Consider the following 21432-nt stretch of genomic DNA (forward strand, 5'->3'; position numbering starts at 1 on the left):
GAAAATTATAGCTAAAGAAAAAAAAAATAAATCAAGAAACATGGTCATAGAGATACTTGGTATATAGAGAATAATGGTTCTCTCTTGCTCAGTATAGTAAAGTCTAGGACAGCATTTCCTCACAACTGAATCTTCCCCATAATAATGGAAGATTTTTATCCCTTGTCTGGAGAGAGGAATTTCCTGTGGAAACAGAAAGTATTCCTGCTTCAAGGACATCCACTTGCATGTGCTAGTGAGACAGGAACACAAAGTTTGCTAATAAACTAAAAAGAACAAAATAATTGTTTTCTTTTTTTTTTTTTTGTGAAACTCAAAACTCAAAGCCAAATCAAGGATTTTCTATTGGCTTCTGGATAAGGCCTTGTGGATAACTTGGGACAAATATTTCTGACAAGATGCAAGTTTCTGACATGGTCTGTCAAAATTTCAACTTTTAAAAGCTATAAATAAAAGTAAAACCAACTTCGTTGGTTTAAAATAACTGGTTAATTCAACAGCAAACAATTTGCCACCAAGACAATGGGAAACAAGAAAAAAATTCAGTCCTGATCTTCAACTTTATAAACTTTTGAAGGGCTATCCTCTAGGACAGAAATACTTGTGGAACTTTAGTTGCAGAAGTGCTTCTATACCTTGTCAACAGCAAAATACTGGGCTCTGTGAATTTACTGTAATTTCAGAAACTGGACAGCAAAAGATGTGGGCAGACAAACACCTGCAGCTAGAGCTGGGAATAGTTTCAGTAAAAATTAAGACCATCAAGTTTGCATTCAGACAACCACATCTGTAATCACAGATCTCAGCAACAGGAACCTTACTCATCTCATAAATTCCGACTGACTCAGTTGGCAAGTGTGCAGGGGATCTCCCCTCAACAGTGTTCAAGAGATTAGTATGGCTTGGCATGATGTGATTTTTCTCTGCAGCACTGCAATTTCACTCCCACAATACATATTCTACATTCAGTGTAGTCTTCTGTCCCAAGTGTTATATATTGCTGAAGTCTCAGGACACTGATAAACATGGCACATGGTCTGACAGAAAACGTGTGCAAGGGCTGCAGTAGGATCAAGCAAGAGGACTGATTAATCACAGCATTGTGCCCTACTCCCTGCTTTTTGTCCCCCATACATGAAATCCTGGAGTTAGCAGAATTCATACATCAACTGTTTATCAGTTCTCGTGCCCTGAGGATTGAATCTCCTACAGCTGAGAGGTAAGGGCTTCTAAAATTCTCAAGTATGCCCACAGACTTTCCCCAGTCATCTGGTAGAACAAAAGAATTTGTCTGCAGTAACAAAATCAGGATGACATGGAGTTCAACCCCTAAATGGCAAAGCAAGTACCCTTGCCATGGAACTGCATGGGACTCGCCTCATTCTGATGCTCCCACAGGAATCAAGGTGGGCACCAGAACCTGAAATAAAATTCAAGCAGCTTCAAAAAGAGCCAAAATCTTACAGATGCCAAACTTTCCTTCTCAACAGTTAACTCTTAGAGATACCTGTATCTACTCCATCATACAATGTGCATGGTAACAGCACATTTTCTTCATTACTCAGTTTTTCAATTATCTCCCTTCACCTCCCAGAAAAAATAAAATAAAACCCAATCTCTTCATCTTCCAGGACGAGTAATGGGACTCTAGCATTTTCCTCCCATGAGCTAGTCCTTTATGTTCAAAAGCACCCAGCATACATCATTTCAGTCACCTTCTCAGAGGGGATGGACATGTCAGGTACGGTCCATTCTTACGGAATATGACTCATGGTGGGCACTTCTTAACAACACACAGCTGCAGAAGGATACCCAGAGCAAGATAAGACATTTTTGGGAGCCACCCACCCCTGTGGAACTCCAGTGTCTAGTATTTTTCCAGTTTCTGTGCAATGGATGTCTCAAACCCTAGTCAGTTCTTGCAGCAAAGATTCTCAACTAGGGTTATACAGTGGGAATTCCAAAGCAACTGGCTATGTACAGACATATCAGCATTCCCTCCAACAGAGGGATGAAAAGGAGAAAATTCCTGAGGATGTGTATCCTCTACTCCATTTTCTGAATCCCAGCCTCCCCCTTGCCTTGGAATGAGCTCTACAAAGCAGTATCTGTTATGTACAAGAATCTCAGCTCCCTTCCTTTGGAGAGTTTCCCCTCAAAAGCGAAAATCCCGGGACAGAGACAGGTGCTGGGGAGGGGGAGGTCGCCTTAGGATGACTCCCCAGAGGCAAGAGAGCCAGCAGCTTTCTTCTTGGGCCGGGCTTTTACACTCCTTACTGGAAGCTGGGGAGAAAGAAAAAGAGGCATCTTAGACTAGTTTACTTTAACATCTAAATGTCTGACAGAAAGGTGAAAGAATGAGGAGTGGAAATAGAACAAAACAACTACAACAAGATGACCCTGTTCATGTCTTCTGTTGTCTCAAAAGGCTTTTTAAACATTCTTTTTTTTTCTTGGTTATTTATTAAACAAATCACTCAACACATCCATCAAACAGCAAACAGGAGAAGACATTCTAAAACAGGACAACTACAGTAATAAAATCGAAGTTGTCTCAACAGAAGGTCAGACACAGCAATATTTCTAACTGGTAACATTCATGTAACACTTCACTGCTGCAACTTTTCTGCTTCTTGACTTCCATCACCAGTGCAATTCTCTGAAAGCTGTAGAAACATCTTGAGCTACCCTGCATGCTTTACTCCTGTGTCTGTCATTCTGGATATTGGCTAGAAGAGCACGTTTTTTCAGCTATGATGCATTCAGCCCTGGCAGGCAACTCAGAGGTCTCAGTCAAAGGCCTCCTACAAATCCTACATCTGAACCAGAGATCCAACAGTCTGAGCATAAAAACCAATATGCCCACAAAGGGCTTTATCAGTATTTCTGTATTCACAATAAACAGCATAAAAGAGTTGGTTTTGTCTTTTCACAGTTTCACTTTAAAAATTCCTCACTAGGAAGCTTGGAATCCAGCTTTGATTCTCTTGTTTCCCTGCTCCTGTCTAATATGCTAGAGAAAAAAGCAGAGGGGTCACCTCAGAAACAAGCCATAAGAACTTGAAAAAGATCCGGGTAATTTAAAATGCATCTTTAGACAAAGATGTCCATCCTGGGAGATAATCAAAAGCCAACTGGACCTGGTCCTTGCTTGAGCAGTGGGGTTGGACCAGATGAATTCAGAGATCCCCTCCAACCTCAATTATTCTGTGATTCTGTTACAAAGAGTACTTAAGCACATCCAAAGGTGTCCTGTACACTGCAAAATCAGGTTAACAGCATGACCTAAAACGATGCTCTAAGCAATTACCTTCCTCCAAATTATTTAATATTTAGCCTGAATAGCTCAACAATGTGAGCCAGTTATACAGCACTCTTTATCTTAGATAAAAATAATAAAATTAGTAGACCAAGTTGAATCAAGCTACTTCACAAAAAGGGAGAGCCATTTTTATCATATACAAACCAAACCATAAGAAATGTTTGAGCCAAAGCCTGGAAAGCAGCGCCTCAAAAAGCATATTCTATAAAACACACCGACAGCTGGATAAAAAGACTGCTAAGTTTAAATGACTCTTGGGGACAACTGGGGGGAGAGGAGGAGTGGGGCAGGTGGGGAGTGGTGTGATTTCCCCAGATCTACTCTGTGAAGTTGAGGGAGGCCTAGGAGGGCACAGAATAAATGCCACAGTACCATTACACCATCAGACTGTAACAGACAGGAGTGAGGATACAGTCAACAAGACGTTAAAAATATTTAATGCTCCACCCTTCAACACAAAACCCAAATAAAAGAGAAGCTGGGTCCTGGCTTATGACAGAGGCTTCCAGGCATGCTAAAAATGCAAAAGCTAAAGACAGTATGGCAAGCAGATGAGTCCTCTGATTCAACTAGCAAAGACAGTCCAACAAATTTTACATATAAAGCTTTTAAATGTACTGAGCCTGTCAAGCTAGAGTCCTCCAACAAAGCTCACAAATCAATGTCTGTGCTGGAAATAATCTATACACCAGCTCACCTCAGTTTTCGTCACCTTTTTAGGAGCTTTGAGACTCTGGGTACGTTTAGGAAGTTTGTCTCCTGCATCTTCATCTGATGGGTCTGTTCTAGGCTCTGATGGGGTTCCATTAGACCTATGTGCCACACTGCTCTCCTCTCCTGAGGAGTAACAGGAAGCTAAGGAACAAGAGAGAAAGTTTTAGCAAAGCCTAAAATGACCCATCCTGAAGGACCACGTGGAAGGGAAATGCCAACAATCTCAAAGTAATCTTCTGGATTACTTTTGTAATCCAAAAGTACAGAGATGCACGGTAAAGGGCAGGCTCTATGGGAGGCAATGCATCTTCTCCCAGACAGCAGCAATCCTGTACTCCTGAGACCCAAGGCATGGCAAGTGCAGGGAACCCCTCCTGGCTCACCATACAATGCCCAGCAGGGCTCTGTACCTGAGTCCTCGATGGTTTCCAGTAGACTCCCACCAGAGGAATGCAGCTGTGGATCACGGCTTCGCATGTGCACGGTGTCCTCATCCCGGATCAGAGTCAGGTCCTGCATGCTGAAACTTCGAAGCTTCTCAGACAAAACTCCCTGGCCCTAAGGGGACACAAAAATTAGGGTGAAGGGCTCCTCACCAAGATCATGTCTCGTGGGATCACTCATTCAGAAGAGGAGGAAAGGTGCCCTATTCCCCACTAGGGCACTCTGAAAAAAAAACGAGAAGGGAAAAGTATGCTCCCAAGCCCAACAATGAAGTGGTTAAAGCAAAACCCACTCCACTCCCCCTCCTCTTTTTCTAAGTCAAAAGATGGGATTAACTGCAAGGCAAAGTGGAGGAAAGGAAAAGTAGACTGGTGCCAAACAAGTGGGAGTATCCCTAACACAGCACACAACACTAAACCATTCAGGAATTCCAGAATGTTACAGAAGGTGTTGGATTACCTTTGCAGCTGCAGTAACTGCTGCATTGGCAGCAAGGTTTAACCCCCTCTTGCCAACTCGCATCATGGTTTCATAGCTCTTGTCACAAGCCTGAGTAATGTATTCATCAATCTCCTAGGAAGGCAATGTGGAACATGGCATTCAGCTCCTCGTTATAAACATGATCAAAGTCTCCCCATCAACACCCTTAAAACTGCAAAGCTCAGCTGGACGCTTTTTTCCCAGGCTACCACCATCAGCTGTTATGGATCACATAACAGGAGTTTCTCTGCCACTTACAGAAAGCTTGTAAATGCAACTTTTAATTACATAAGTTATTTCCGAATTATCACAACCGAAACAAAGCAGTCGCTTACACTGACAGTGGAAAAACAGATGGGCTACAGAACATGCTGCTCCTATCACGATTCAAAAAGCTTAACTACTGACAGTGACTGTAAGAGCTCATGACACTGGGTTAGCCAAACATGCTTGCTAAGCTTTAGGCAAACTACTGGCTACATTACAATCTCCAGTAAGCTGCAGTATGACATCGTTGTCAGAGACAGAACCACTCTACATCCACTAGTGTCAGCACAAGCATGATTCACACATTTCAGTTCTTATTGTGGCCTAACTGAATCAGAGGTCAGTCAGCTCCCAGACAGGTCAGTATCTTCTAACAACAAGCAAGTACCTTCTCCTTATTGGAGAGCGTTGGGTGCACAAACTTCCTGTAGAGGACACTGGAGCCCTTGGTGTAAGGGGAGAGCAGCCAAATCACAAATGCGATTTTCAGCTCGAAATAAAAGGGAAACCTGAGAGAAAGAGGAAAGAAAAAAAAAAGAAGGAGAGAGAGAAAGATGGAGAACTGGAATCAAGATCAGCACAGAGACAGATGGAGATAACTGGTAGAGAGCAGCATAGGCAGAAAGAGTGCAGGCAAGATAAAGGCTCAGAAACAAGAGAATTGATTAATCAGGTCAGAAAAGCAGAACCCTCTTTAGAATCCTAGGACATACCTTCTTCGAGTCTCATTTAGTCTTTCATCCATAGCCATGAAAACTCCATAAACAGGGCATCTCTCAGCCCTGCAAACACACCAAATTACAATCTGATAGCTACTCTCATCATTCTGAAGTTTGTTCAGAGAGTATCCAGTGGATGTTAATATTACATTAGCTTCCCTTCTCATTTTCCAAAATTTTCAACTACATATCTCAATAATGTCATGTTCCTGCTAAGGCTGATAGCTGTTTCTGAAACTTCCTGCAGGTATTCCTCAGATAAGACACAAGAGACAGAGTAAATGAAAAAGAGCAGGCACGATGTAAGTCTTTTATCTGTAACCCTTACCCAGAAAACTCTCTGGGAAGATACAACAGCAGACATTGAAACAAGTGAATGCAAACCCTCTACTGACTCTACTAGTATAAGAAGCTTCTGTTTTCAGAGGTTCATTTTAAGTATGTGAACAAGATAAATCTCTTGTACTTTTTAGATCTTTGTCTGCTTTTCAGAGTTTACGCAGGAAGAAGCAAAACTGCTGAGCACTTCTGTAAGGCAAGAGTAGCCATTTCATGATTGTTTAAAAGATGAAACTCTTGACTAATATTGTTTCAGATGTCTATGCAAAGCCCAAACACTGAAGCAATGAAGAAACTGAAGGCATCCCGTTCCAAAGGTTCAGCTGAAGCTCTGTAACAATTATTTGTCATTTTTGGAGGCCTCCATATTGCCAAGCATGACACAGAGCACTGAAAGGAGCAGGAACCTGCTTCATGCAATCCGCTCGTGCATGTGATCTGTTCCTCCACACAACAAGCTGTCAAAGCAAAACAGGTCCCTTCCTTCTACCATCTTTTTTTTTTTTGGAGTGTCTTTCAGACCACCATTTTTCAAACTTTACCAGTTCACATTAACAGCATCTCAAAAATCTTTCATGTTATGAATGGATAAAGATCCTCTTACAGATACGGTGCATTTACCCTAACTTTGCAAGGATAGGAGATGAAACAGCTAAGGCAGCAGCTACTATCCACAATAACTACAAATCTGCTGACTCTTCATAGGGATTGAAAACTCCTAAAGGAGAGACAGTTTATTCATTGCATCCTAGCACTTCTCTCTCCTTAAAAAAACCCAACAAAACAAAACAAAACAAAACCACCACCCCAACAACAGAAAAAGATCCCAACAAGGAACTCACCAAGAGAGAACAATGTCTGTGAGTGTTTCTGCAGTGGTGAAAAAGGCAAACACGATCCAGTACATCATCCACTTCACCTGCAAAAGAGCAGTCACTCAACAGACATCCATCAGACCCAGGAAAAAAGTGACATGTCTTCTCAGCATAAATGACTCATCAACTCCACACATTAAGATGAGTTCAATAAGAAGGAGGATATACAATCAGTAATGGAGAGGGTCATATACTAAATGGTACATTATAGTCTGGGAAAGCATGTAGGATTAATGTGCTTTAAAAAGATAAATGCATACAGATACACTGATGAACAACATTATGATGCAACAGTGTTAAGGTCCCAAATGAGCCAGAAAGACTAATCAGTTCACTTTAAGAAGTTACACTCTTTTATATATCATGAATATTGTAATAAATATATATATACACACACATATATGTAAAAGTTTAAGTTTCAACTGGAGCCCTATATTTTCCTGATGTAAAGGTTTTTCCTTGGGAAAAAGAAGAAAAACAACAAACCAACAAATATATTATTTTGCTCTAACCCATTATTAATTCTTTGCCTTAATCACTACTCCCAGAAATTATACAAGCAATTCTTTCTTTGTAGATAAAGGCTCACTGAGAAAGGTAAAAGAGCAAAGAACATGCCCCATCAACCTCATCTTCTTGTTTAAGGTTTTGATTGTTTATCTATATATTATTGTTTTCTTGTTTATCTATATATAAAAAGTACTTTGTGCTATTATGGCACATCTGCATATGCCTATTGTCTGTCTCCCTCTTTCCTCACGCCCTTATCTGGAGCAGTGTTTCTTTCAAAGCATAAAATAATTCCCTCCTAACAAACACCTGTTCTAGTAACAGGTTTCTCTGTTACAGGCCAATTATTCCTAAGGAAGAATCAGCTGAATTATAGAAACTGCTCTCTCGTAAGAGAAATTGTCAGTTTTCTCTGCTGTTGAGAATTAGAAATAAATGTGAGTAGTGGATAAATGTAAAGGACACCTTTACTAAAAGCAATTTAACACTCTTAATGTCATCAAGAATGGGAAAGAAGAACCAAACCGAATCAGGGAAATTCCTCATATCAAATCCACACATTAATCCTATATTAAAATTACATGAACAGTCACGTTCATGTAATAATGACATGTTGACAATCTTTGTTACAGCAAATTATATAAAAGCAGGTATTCCCCAAAACTTGCATGTGTTGGAAAATTCCATTATTTGTTCTTGAAAGAACCCTGCAAAACTTTCTCAAAAAAATAAAATCAATCTGCCTCCAGCCCCTCTAACATAGTGGATGGGTTAGAAGACAGTGGTTAGTAATCCAAATTGTTTCCACTTTATGGTGATTTTTTTTTTCCACAACACAAAGTAACAAAACTTGTACTGTATGGCTCTCTCCTGCCTTTTTTTCCCCTTGTATCATCAGTTTGGACAGGACCAGGTGTCATTCAGTTGATCTAAAGCAACTCTACGAAATGAATGGTTAATTCTTCAGCACAGCAACATAAATCAGCTCTTGTTTGAAAAATTGTGTGAATAAGGATAAACCAAAGCTTGAAAAAAGGGATCCCAAAGGGTGAGAGATTTCAGAGAAGCCACATACCAGTAAACCTTACATCAGCATTAGGCAAAATGAAGGCAATATTAATAATAATAAAAGCAATTAGCAGATATAATATATATGTAACAAAATAAGGAATATGTTTGGGTTTTTTTAAAATAAATTCACAATTGTAGCAGAATCCTTAGGTTTCCATAAACTCTTGCTGTAGTGCTTCCCTTACAGGCAGGGTGTATGGAGTTTCTAAATAGTTTCTAACAGGTCTAAATAAACACTTAAAGAAAACGAAATTGTCAAGGATAAAAAGGAAGGGACTCTTGAGGATTAACAGTTGGTTAAAAGAGAGGAAACAAAGGATAAAAATAAATGGCCACTTTTCACAATGAGGAAAGTTACCAGTGGAATCCCACAGGAACCAGTGCTGAGATCTGTGGTGCTCATCTTCATGAAAGATCTGGAAAAGGTTGTGAATAATAAGATGACAAACTGTGCAGGAGACACTTTTCCATCCAAGAGATTAGGTATGAGGTGATTAAAGAATTCAGAAAAGGATCCTGATTGATCTCCAGTTGATATTTTGTCTCTAAATTTGATTAAATACAAAGCAGTGAACTTACAGCATCTGCTTTTTCTTAGTGAAAACTACTGTGGTTACATAAATTAGCTGATGTCACTCAGGAGGGGTCACTGTAGGCAGCCAGATGAAACCATAAGCTCAGTGCTCATTAGACTTTTTCACTCTGCTAACAGAATGCTCTGGAGTATTAGATGATGCACTGAGAACAGAAAACATTGCTTTGTACTGTTTAAATAAACTTCATGTGTATATCTTTGATACTGGACACAGGTCTCTTGCCTTCTGTCTCCTCCTGTTCACCCTATGCTCTATAGCCAAAGACAAAAAGAAATACAGCCCTTAAATAAACTAGAAGGATCCAACTTCTAGTTCTAGAAGTCCCTGAAGTGCAGATGACCAGAAACTAGAAGAGCAAAAAGCACAGGGGAAGAAACATGAATTTTTTCTTATGACAAAGACCTTCCAAAACCGAAGCTTAAACTTTAAGCCACTAAAAAGAGTCAAGTCTGCTGTTCAAGCTGATGGTCACTAACTTCAGCTAACTGCATATACACTGTCTCCCCCACCTGCACCAAGAACCTAAATAAATTCAGCAAATGCAAAAGCACAATTCCAACGTACATTTGACCAAAGCTGAAAAAAAAAAAAAATCTGAGGTACAAGAAGCAGTTTGCCACAACTGCTCAAGGACTTAGCATAAATTCATACCATGGTGGTGGAGAACACTAAGTTTGCACTGAAGGACTGCTGGTGGCAGCTTGGTCTGTGCCAACTCGAGCTTCAATACCCCACTACAGCACAGACACCCCTGTGAGACCTTTCTCCACCACCAAACCCTGCAACACTTTGGTTCTCAAGCACTATGAGCAAGCAGCCGTACATGGGAACAGCTGGCTTTGAAAATGGGCTGCACAGCATTCAAGTTGTCTGCTGACTTTTCACATGAAGAACAGTTTGAACAGACAGCGGCCCCTTTTCCCACACTTAACATAAATGTTTTTCCCCCATCTTTCCACTTATGTTCAGAAGGAAGGAGCCCTTCAAAGGTAAGTGAATAAGGCAGATGGCAACAACATCTAAATGCCTATTTCTGATGTAGGGGTTTGGAACAGATGAGCTTTAAGGTCCCTTCCAACCCAAACCATTCTGTGATGCTATGATTTTTCACTATCAGATTCAGGCAGTCTTGGAGCTGCTTAGGTAACACTTACCAAAAGAAAATCAGATCAAGACAACATTTACATTCTGCAAAGAATTAAAGCATTTATGTACCTCAACAGCACCTACTCACAGAAAATAAGCAGGGTTTTACTGTAAAGAATGCCAGTTGCTTTTAAAAAAATGAGGGTTTGAGGGGTTTTTTCCCCATCAAGTTCTTAATAAAATGATTTAAAACTCTGAAATCTGAGTCTGTCTTCAAGTTCAGATTCTGTAACTGGAATGCAATCATTCTGTTACAGACACCTGTGAGCCAGAATAAAATTCTGGGTAAAAAATACACATTTCACGCAACAAATGAAGGTCACTGGCAACTGGAAGGAAGTGAGGAATGCCAGAGAAGACAATAGTAATAGGATAGTACTTAATATGTAACCTCAAAGGTAACTATGAAGTCATAGGATCACATGATTATTCATTGAGTTTCTTTGTTTCCCCTTTCTAATGCTACTACTAATAAACTTCAAAGTTTAGTAAGGCTCATCATATTACTGACTGTATCTCTAATACTGTGTCTCTAATACTCTAAATACAATTTATCAGGTATCAATGCCTCCAGAACATTCACATTTCAACTTCTTTGCTGAGACCAATATTAAAACAAAATCCAAAGCCAAACACCTGAGCCAGAGGCTGTAGTTTGTAAAGGTGCCCACTGTGAGTGAGATTCTCAGCTCAATCCATATCTACTTAAAAACCTCTGGGCTGAATTTTAAGCCAATGCCCAGGAAAGGTCTAGTCAATTCCAGAGGGCTGGAGCAGCGTGAGCCAAAACAGGGCTATATCCTGCAATATTTATTGCTGACATGTCATTCTGTAAGGAGCAAACAGAGACTGCTGGATGAAGTCTCGGACTGTACCACAAAGCAATACTGACAAATTCTATCCTAATCACTCATGGTACTTCTTCTTCACGTTATTCCTCAGTCTAGATGAACGGAAACTCATCCCACCCATAAGACAAATAGCTCTTGTCTCTGCTGATCACCTTAGAACACCCCTTCTGTAAGAGGATGACACAACACATCACAAGAAAACTCTTGGTGTTTAAAATATGGTAATTGTAACGATGGTGTAGACAGAGATGGGGAAACGATTCCAGGAGGGAAAGAGGATGAAATCTTGACCAACAGAAAACACTGATCACAACCAAAGTTGACAGGAAGCCACAAACCAAGCAAGATTACTCAGCCCTTTGGAAGAAGACTAAAGTAGCACTGAAAAAGCTGTAAAGGACACAGAGTAAGGATAAAGTTACAAGAAAGAACTTGTCCTGGACTTTCATATGCTTCCAGACTGCAGCGTTTGCCCCGCTTTCCCTTCCTCACTCAGCATCTCCTGAGAAAAAGCAGCCCAGGTTTATGGTTTGGAACCTCCCATTTTAGTGAGCGCCCTTTCCTCGGCAGCTTCTCCGGAGCCGGCCGGGGCCGGGGCTGAGCCGAGCTGAGCCGAGCGGGGCCGGGGCTGAGCCGAGCCCAGCGGGGTCACCCGGGGGGGCTTTGCGGGGGACGGGGCGGGCGCTGCGCCGGCACGGCGAGCCCGTACTCACATATTCCTTCACGTTTTTCGTCTTCACGGCCTTGTAGGACGAGTACGCGGGGTAGAGGGTGCCGAAGATGAGCCTGCGGGCAGAACGGACCGCTCAGCGCCCCGCCCCGCCCGCCCCCCCGGGCCGGCGCTGCCCCGGGACGAGCCGGGACGAGCCGGGACGAGCCGGGAGGAGCCGCTCCGGGCGCGGGGCCGGGCCGGGCCGGGCGGGGCTCAGCGCCCTCCCCGCCGCAGCCGCCCCCGCCGCCCCCCACCCACCCCCGGTCCCGGGGGGCCCCGGCGGGGCAGGGCCGCGCTCGCCCCCCGCCCGCACTCACACCACGAGGCGGGAGATGATCCAGGAGACCATGGCGGCGGCGCCGGGCGCGGCTCGGGAGCGGCGGCGGCGGCGGGAGGAGGCTCTTCCAGGGCAGGTTCCTGCAGCAGGCGCAGCCCCGCCCCGGTGCTCGGAGGGAGGAGCCGAGCGGCGCAGGGAGAGGCCGCAGCGCCCCGAGCATCCGCCGCTGCGGGGGACGCGGTGCCCGGGCCGGGGGCACACCCGCAGCCCCCGGCAGGGACGGTGGCAGAGGAGAATTACAGGGGAAAATCGCTGGCTTGAGATCGCGGGCACTTGGGAAGGCAGAGGAGGAACAGGCAGAAGAAGCCATTTTCCATGCAGTGGCCTCCTCCAGGGAGGTCGGGGCAGCAGCTGTTAAATGCTGCAAACAGCGGAGTTAAGGGTTAAAAGCGTTTTAGAGTCCCACGGCTCCCAGTGTCACCCAGAATCAGATGCAAACCAAAACTTGACTTGCCGATACTGATGTTTGCGTTATCAAACCAGAAGGATGAAGGCTGTTACTTGTAGTTTCCAGGGTAAATTCAGTGTTGCCAGATGCTGTTACTTGTAGTTTCCAGGGTAAATTCAGTGTTGCTAGATGCTCTTCCTCGAAATTTCAATTGAGATGCCGAGGATTACTTAGTTGACTACACAAACAAGGCTGAACAGTGTGTGTCTGTGGGGAATATGCTTGGTGCAGGGTGGGAATGTGTATGGTTAAGCATACTGGAGTCCCGGAAATTGTTGTATTTTAACAGCTCACCAAGGAATACTGTTAGGAATACTGTTAGGAGAATCCTCCTCCTCAGTCAGTGCCAGAGTTCATTACTGGGCCCCCGGGGAGCCTGGATGAACATTACAGTCAAGGATTGATTAGGCTCAGTACATAGATCTGTGAATTACACTGAAATGACCATTACATAAGTGGTGTTTTAATTTAAAAGGGAAAAAAAATGCTAGAGATCTACTGTGTTTCTTCAGCTAACCAAAAAAACCAAACGCTGAAGCAAGGCACTACGGCAAAGTGTCATTACTTGCCAAACAGCCTTTATGAAAAGGAATGAGCCCAAAGAGAGCAAAAACAAAGAGCTCCTAGGGAAGAATTTTCTCATGAATGCATGAACTTTAGTATAATGAGCAATGATGAAAAACACAAAACATTAGCAACTTTCCATTACATGCAAGTGTTGTGAACACGTCTCCACAGGCAGTGACAAAGAACATTTTGTCAGTGTCTGCTTTTGGATATGAATGGGCCACAAAATGATTGCATAAGTGACTGCACAATTCACACCACTCATGGGATAACTGACCTACTAATTAGATAAAAGGAATCTGCTTTCAGACATCCAAGCAACACCGACACGCAAAACCTTCAACAAAGTAATTGTGTTTTTAACTGCAGCAGTTTCATATCAGTGACCAGCATGGCAACAGCTCTGGTACTTGAATAACGTGTTCACTGGGTGAGTGAAAGATGCAAACAGAAGAGAGAAAATGCAGAGATCTGCTGAGTACAACGTGTGAACAGTGTGGGAGCACTAAATAACTGCAGCACGGGTAAGTGGCACCTAAATAAAATGTGCCTTAAGTGTTTTAAGCTGTTTAATGTGCCAAGGAGTAATATAAAAATTTACAGTGCATTAGACATAAATGGTGGCAAGAACAACCATCTCAACATCAGCAGAGCAGGTGGTCTTGCAAATGTTGTAGGTGGTAGCTCGCTGTTAAGTAGCTTTAGAACAAGTTCAGGAAAAGTATTTTAAGCTAGCAATTTACATTTAGCAGAAAGTAGCTCAATTTCTTTCCACATCACAGAGAAGAATGAAAAATTAATTCATCGACTTACCTTTTCACAAGGAGAAACTACTGGGTTTTAAGGGCTATTTTTGGAACAAAAGTCAGCTGCAAGTCCAATGAAAATAGACTGATTTATTGGTAGTGTTTTTATTAATTTCTTAGTAATACTGTATAATGCTGCGTAATTGAGATCTTAAGATTTACCCAGGAAAGCAATTTACCAATTGTTTTCAAATTAGGGCAAATTTCTTTCAAACGGTATGTTTTTTTACCAGATATGCTACTGCTGGAATAACTCATGATGAATTTGTGTTCTGCAAATGGTCCAAACAGGTGACCAAATATCTATCATTATGGCTAAACAATAAGGCAAAAAACCCCTACTGATTATACATCTTAGTCAATTTTATAATCACTTTGGCTGGGGACTTGTGGTGTAAGCTGTGTATGAAATATGTCAGAAGTAGTTTGTGGTGGGCACTGGAGGGAGAGTGCTTCCACTGACCCATCATGCAAACTCTGGTAAGAGAGAATCATAACACATGCCCATACAGGTGTCTATGACAGGCCCCAGATTAGCTGTCACTACTCAGGGAAGATAGTACAGTCATGTTTACTGGAGATCTTAATGCTTAGCATTATTAAGAAATGCAGCAACTGTATTGGAAATTGCTGATGCTACTGCATTACACATTGCCAAGGCTCTGCCTTTTTTGTCTTTATCCAATTTTAATGCTGATACACACACACACAAATGAGGGAAACAGCTGTAATCACTCTGCATGCATAGAGTACAACAGAATTGCACAAAAAAATCTACACAACAGGATATGGTGGGGTTGAATGGTTCATGGGTCTGGAATAACCCATTTTACCTCTAGCAGACTGAATTAGCCCACAGTGACAGGATAGCTGCAAGGGTATGAGGCAGCAAAAGCCTGTGAGTTGACTCTGCAGCCAGTAACCAACCTGAGAAGCTGCCAGCAATGCCACATGTCAGTGACCAGAACTGCTGCTGCCATCACAACCTCCAAGGTCAGAAACCAGGGAACCTTTACCACTCTGTCCATATCTCCAGTGGAGAGGGCAGCTCTGGACCCCAACCTCTTAGGAAGGTACTGACAGGTGGGGAGCACAACACAAGAGATGTTTTTTATGACCAGACAGATCCTCTACCCAAACCACCTCTAAGAATGAAGGGTCTACAAGGCAGCTGGGTGTGCTCCCAGCTAGTACTTGGTCAGACACAGGGCACGGAATTAGCAGGCAGCCCACACTGCCAGGGGCTGAGGCTGAGAAAACCTCGAAGCAGGAAGATCCGTGCACAAGCATGAAAGAAACTGTCCAGGCTGTTACAGTAAATGACTTTTATTTTTTAAAAAATGAAATAACCGTGAACATATTAACAGGCCTGCAAGTGGCACTACAGTACAGCTGGAGATAAGGTCGATACATTTCCCCATGTACCCAGACAATGAAATCCATTGCATCAATGCTGACATTAGTAAATTCTGAATACAGTTCTATCAAGCAGGAACATTTTACTTAAAATAGTTCTGGACAAAGTTGACACTGAAAGTTAACTTTTCCTTCACTTTGGAAAGGATAGATGTTTTCAGCTAGCACTGGTATTGGGTGAACTATTGCCTGCAGTCACCAGTGCAGGGAGAGATGTACAACATCTCCACATGAGAACAGAGTTTATACTCCTTTTTACTTCTCATTCTGAGGAAGCAGGGTGGCAGAGAGAGAGGGGGGAAGACAGGTGAGGTAATATGGGCAAGGGAGGTGGGATGTCAATTTCTATTCAATTCTCCTTTGGCTGTTTTTGTGCTATTTTGGACTGCTTTCTAAAAATCACTTCTTGATTTTATTGAAAGGAAGACTAAATGTAATGCGCCTTTCCTTGAAAATCCAGGAACAATTGTGGTACTTCAAAAATACTAAAAATATCTACTTTCATGAAATATTAACTGTTTCACTACAAACCTATTTTTTCACTAAATACACAATTCTCTTATCTCTGGAGTCTCCCAGGGGGAAAAAAAAGTGGGTTCTCCCTTTAGTTCTGCAACTCTACAGTGTATAGAGAAACGGCTACAAGAAGGGGAGTGCAGAGAATAGCTTTATCCTTTTCCTTGGCCTGTATCTCACATGGGAAGTTTGCTTGAATTTCTGCAGTTTGGGCTGCTGTTGGTCACACTCTTTCAGCAGCTAAACTAAGTCTGCAGCAGGACAACCCACCTCCAGCACGTTCCGTCTAACTTTGTGGAGACTAACTAGGCATGAGGGAAAAAACATCCACACTCTTTATACCATTTCTAATCATAATATGCCGGAACACCCAAGTGGTTTCCATGTTCTCCCAGTTTGCAAAAGGCCACAGGAAAGGGACATGGCACCTTTTAGAATCTGGAATTCTGCATGTTAACAGTGCGACCCTCCGTTAGACCTTCAGTGTTGAGGCAGCGTAGGAAACAGTGGCTGAAGAGTGTGTGTAATACTGACCACACCAGCTCTCAGTGAGAAGCCTCTGCTCCTGCAGAGGCAGTCGTGTGCAGTCCCTGTAGATACCGTGAGCAAAAGGCTTACTTTGACAGGGCATTTGGAATTAGCAATTCCTACGATCTAGCTAGTTTGGATTCATGAGCTTTCAGTGTGCCAACAGCATCTTTCACTGCATGGTAGATAATGTTCTTCACCTGAAACAGGAAAAAAAAAACAAATCAACTTCTCCAGACTTAACAAGGAGAGTCCTACATACCTATGCAATCAACTTTGACAGGTGAATTTGTAATAGTTGGCAAGTATACACAAAGTATATACTCTCCCTGCTTCAGGACATCAACAACATAAATTTTAACTGTCACAGATGACAAGTATTTCTGATTTATTAACTCATTTTCTGGTCACCCAGCAACATATATTTACTCGTGTTATTTTAAGATAAATTCTCTCTTTTGGGAGAGCTAGGAGGAAGTGCACTATGAAGTGATGTACATGAGTTTATTTTGAAAAAGTCTGTGTGACCCAAGTCACTTACAGATACACATGAATCAAACCTAAAAGGTGAAAGAAAATCATTTGGTTTAATCCTATGAAAATTAAGATGATGCAACGAACCATCCTGTTGTCTTTGTATGGAGGCTAGAAATTCTTCTGATTTGTGAATCTTTCAGAAAGGCAAGCAAGATCAGGGATGAGAAATCCACCAGTACTCACAGCAATCTGTTTCACAGGTAGCTATTTAACAATCAAAGCTCAGTCTTATTTCTGATTTTTTTCTAGTTGAATTTTGTTTCTAGGTATTGAACAGAAGTTTCACCTCTAAGTGAGCAGCTCAATTGCACTTGCTCAGCTGCCAAGCACCATCACCTTCTCCTGATATACACATGAGCTCAGTTTTTTGTATCATTTATGTCAGTTATTGTCTCGTGTATTTTTTAATATAAAAAATATAGACACAGGTTTATATAAAAATATACGTGAAAAACGACAAAGAAAAATAGTAAAGTCTGAGACAAATAAAACTGGTATTTCTGTTCACGGGAATACTGACTTGAACTTTGGGTTGTTTTTTGTCTTTGTTTTGGTTTGTTTGTTTGTTTTTGTTGGGGGGTTTGTTTGTTTGTTTGTTTTAATAATATGCATTATTCATTTGCAATCTCTTAATTTACAGAAGCACTTCCACGTCTGTATCATTACATCTGAAGAGGTACAGTGTTAGAAGCTGAAATGAGAGTTGATTCTGTATCTGCTTTCCTTTTAAGTCCAATAAAAATCCATATAGAAATTTACAGCAATGTTTCACTGAACTGGTTTGAGAGAATTAACTTGGTAAGTTCTGACATCTCTGGGTGACACTGGAGTGCAAGGACAGCCATCCTGCAGATCTCCACCCTGCTTCATTTTACATGCATGTGATTACTGGTACACAAAAAATGCTGACAACAAAATCTGCAAACTGAGCATATATTAATGCTTCAGAAGCAGCAGGAAAAACCCAAAAAGGCCTCCTACAGTCTTCTCTCTGCAGAACTTACTGTCTTATACACAATGTTCTGTGTATAGTTATTAGTTTAAGCAGTCACACTTCTTCAAACGAAAACACATCTAATTTTAGGACTAACTTAGGTTGGATAAGACCTTTAAGATCATTGAATCCAACCACAAATTTAACACTGCCAGCTCTACCACTAAACCTATCCCTGATATTTAAATAAGCAAGCCTCTGCTTTCAGAGCAGTTTTCCTTTAGGCAATAAAGAAACAAATACAAGTGTACTTGGGTAAATAAACATCTCTCTTCAAAGCAAAGCACTGCTCTTTCCTTTAATAGTGTTTTTTCTTCTGCTATGCTTTGCTGTCATTAGGATTCAGTCATTTAAAAACTTAATACCAACACATTCATTAGTCCAATGGGGGGAAGTTCTCTGGAAACCCACATGAATAATACTAATTTTTATTTGCATAATACTGTAGATGTAAGTATTTAAAAATTAATTGATGTACCTATCAAATAAGAACCTCCAAATCTGTGGAAAGTTATTACTCTGGCAAAATGCAGGATATATTTAGTGACCACTGACATAAAACAGTTACCTGCAGTTTATCCTCATGGTTTGTATGAGTATTAGACAGGTGCCTGAACTCCTGGGTCAGACGGAAGCAGTGCTTCACGTGTTCTGGAGATACAAAATCTTCTGCCACTTTAATGCAGCTGTACAAATTATGGACCTAAAAACCCATATGAAATGACTGACACATCAAGACTGAATGAACCATACAAAACCACAAAAACCCCAACAACCCTCCATATATTTAGGTTCTTTCACATTTACTGATCAGAAACAGGAACTGACAGAATTGTGTCTAAACAGTAAACCCATAACAAAATACAAGACATCTAACAGGTTACCTGTTCTCCCATGTACATTAGTGTTCCCTAAAGCAAGTTCTCTTACCTTTCTCCAGGCTTTTATTGAAATTTGTTTCCCTGGCTGAAGTTTCACTACACAGAAATGTTTTCCCACCATTCACCCCAGCTCCCCCCCCTCCTTAATTTTATCACAGTAACGTACACACCATTCAGATATTCATATAATTTTTACTAATACAATTATCAAGATCCAATCCAAACAGTTCCTTTAAGAACTGCATATTTAGAAAAAGGAACGTCAGTGAGCAATATTAATTAACAGTTATTTTGAAGTTGCAAGTTCTGTTGTGCCTCTAATTCAATCCTATTTGTCAATATGGCCCAGAGGTGCCACCCTTACCTGGTGGGGAGCACCTGCAGGAATGAACACAGCATCACCAAGGAACTGCACTATGGCCCAGCCTTGCACTCCATACTCATCATACAGTCGCTTCCGTAAGGTCTGGTCCAAGTACCAGCTTTGGTCATGAATGGGGTCATGATCTGGAGGATTTTCTTGGCCTTGTTCTTCTCCAACCTAGGGCCAAGATATGGGGTGGGGGGAAACCATGACACAGCACCTTGATATTGCTGGCTCACAAAATGGTCTGTACCAAAAAACATAACAAACTATTTCAAGGTAGAACATTATTTTCATTAAGGTCATTTAGGTCTGAAATAGTGACATGTGCATTAGTATGAAGATTCCAGACCAGGCTGAAAATCTGGGAACACAGCAACTATTAATGCCCTCAAAGACAGCATTGGAATACCAACTTGTTGACAGCAATTTGTATCACTCAGCTGCTATGAGCAAGCTTGTTAAATTATCCTGCAGGCTCAAAAGCCTTCTTTGTAACCAGCATACCTTCCGGAGAAGTTCCCGTATCTTTTCAGCATCCTTGGCAGCGTAGATGTGCCACAATGCTCCAGGTTTCTCTCTTCCTTCGTGGATTCGCTGCTTTGTTACATCGTCAGCGTCTCCCTCATCGATTGTTTTCAGAACCTCTGGAAGGGGAATCCAGGTAAAAGCAGTGTGGTTACAAAGCTGCTCATTTCTGACACACAGAACACGAAGGAGTGTTTTGAGCTACTAAATCCAGTCACACTGCAACTGCTGCATCACACAGTGCCCCTTCTGAGCACATCAAGCTTCATCTGCACAAAACTCAGGGAATGTGTCAATTGACAGCGAATCACAAAGCTCACTCAATTCAAACTGAGCTACAACTATTCAAATACAAGGAGAATAAAGAGTAACTTATTACCCTTTCTCCTGCTTTCTTCAGGAATACACCTAATTTCTAGCAAAACTCTGCTGCTTCCACGGTTGGAAACTAATGAAGCATTACTGCCCTTTTAAATTTGTGCTGCAAATGTAGCAAACTGCCTTGTATACTTGGATTATATATCATGACAAGCTCAAACAATAAAAGAGAGTCTTCTTTCTCACACACACAATTGATTTTTAATGTAGAGAAAACAGCTTTCCTTAAGCATTACCATCATCATGGGTTCCTTCCCCAATGGGAATCCCAACGTACACCATGACGTTAACAGCATCAGACACATCCAAGTGCAGGTTTGTGGTACCAACTCGTCTGTCTTCTGCAGTAATTAAGCCTGTAATAGAGTGTAAAATAAAATCAAATTCTATGATTAACCTCTTACAGAAATAGCCTTTGGTGTACAGACTCCTTCACTCAACTTACATGTCTAGTAATACATAAAGCAAACTGCTGAACACCATTAATTACTGAATAAGCTCAATTTGTCTCAGCTGCAACCCCCTTTTTTAAGCTTTTATTTCTGATGTCATACTGCTAAAAAAAATCCTAAAAAACCCCCCACATCTCTTTCTCAGAACTGCAATATGTTGGTTTACAGCTTAAGTCTAATCCACATTTGGTTACTGAGCTAAAACATTTTTTAAACGATGAAACAATGAAAAATCTTCCATGTCCTTGAGTGAGTTGTTACTGTAGGTGTATCAATATTTGGAATGCACAACCTAAGAAAACACTGCACCCCTGTCTCACCAATATGCAAAGAGAACTACAGAAAGTACATTAGGTAGGTTTGCTTCCACACACTCACTTTGAGAGATGACTGCAATTTTTTTCTTATCAGCATTGCTTGACATTTTTCAGTATATAAAAAACCCCAACTACTTTAAATGTCATTTATCTTACTCTAAACCTGCAAAAGTATGTATTTTCAAATTAATCAGTTACATTCGTTTTAAATAAAAGTCTACAAAACCTGCTTTTGACCTCAAAGTCAGTACATTCAGGAATTAAAATAATCCAAGTTGATATGACATGCATTAATTGTTCATGTATCCTCCACACTG

The 21432-nt window shown here is 41.4% G+C and overlaps 2 protein-coding genes across 6 annotated transcripts in view; both read right to left on the reverse strand.

Annotated features, from left to right (window-relative positions):
• Nucleotides 1-740: 740 nt before the first annotated feature.
• REEP2 (receptor accessory protein 2) lies at nucleotides 741-12558 on the reverse strand. 4 transcript variants are annotated; one of them, XM_064671625.1, is made up of 9 exons: nucleotides 12364-12475; nucleotides 12048-12120; nucleotides 7128-7204; nucleotides 5941-6009; nucleotides 5616-5736; nucleotides 4940-5053; nucleotides 4447-4594; nucleotides 4020-4177; nucleotides 741-2283 (listed from the first exon to the last, which is right to left on the reverse strand). In XM_064671625.1, exons 1-9 carry the CDS (start codon nucleotides 12393-12395, stop codon nucleotides 2209-2211), a joined length of 867 nt encoding a protein of 288 aa, XP_064527695.1. In that variant the 5' UTR covers nucleotides 12396-12475; the 3' UTR covers nucleotides 741-2208. The 4 variants fall into 4 exon arrangements, with proteins under 4 accessions (XP_064527695.1, XP_064527696.1, XP_064527697.1 ...); XM_064671626.1 differs by lacking the exon at nucleotides 5941-6009; XM_064671627.1 differs by lacking the exons at nucleotides 5616-5736; nucleotides 5941-6009 and adding an exon at nucleotides 9100-9157.
• Nucleotides 12559-15514: 2956 nt separating this feature from the next.
• KDM3B (lysine demethylase 3B) overlaps nucleotides 15515-21432 on the reverse strand; it is a 45982-nt gene continuing 40064 nt past the window's right edge. For both annotated transcript variants that reach the window (XM_064671622.1, XM_064671623.1), the window contains 5 exons: nucleotides 20583-20702; nucleotides 19948-20087; nucleotides 19441-19617; nucleotides 18764-18898; nucleotides 15515-16864 (listed from right to left, as the gene is read on the reverse strand). In XM_064671622.1, coding sequence (XP_064527692.1) covers nucleotides 16784-16864; nucleotides 18764-18898; nucleotides 19441-19617; nucleotides 19948-20087; nucleotides 20583-20702 — 653 coding nt within the window. In that variant the 3' untranslated portion in view covers nucleotides 15515-16783. The remainder of the gene's footprint in view (nucleotides 16865-18763; nucleotides 18899-19440; nucleotides 19618-19947; nucleotides 20088-20582; nucleotides 20703-21432) is intronic.

The sequence above is a fragment of the Pseudopipra pipra genome, chromosome 15 (genome assembly GCF_036250125.1).
Source record: "Pseudopipra pipra isolate bDixPip1 chromosome 15, bDixPip1.hap1, whole genome shotgun sequence".
Taxonomy (NCBI): domain Eukaryota; kingdom Metazoa; phylum Chordata; class Aves; order Passeriformes; family Pipridae; genus Pseudopipra; species Pseudopipra pipra.

What these genes read in the sequence shown, in the direction of transcription:
- REEP2 (XM_064671625.1), bottom strand. Translation starts at nt 12,395, where the DNA reads ATGGTCTCCTGGATCATCTCCCGCCTCGTGGT. An exon ending in CTAAATGAGACTCGAAGAAG is followed by an intron (nt 5,737 to 5,940) that starts GTATGTCCTAGG and finishes TCTTTCTCTCAG; the next exon opens with GTTTCCCTTTTATTTCGAGC. An exon ending in AAAAGGTGACGAAAACTGAG is followed by an intron (nt 2,284 to 4,019) that starts GTGAGCTGGTGT and finishes CTTTCTCCCCAG; the next exon opens with CTTCCAGTAAGGAGTGTAAA.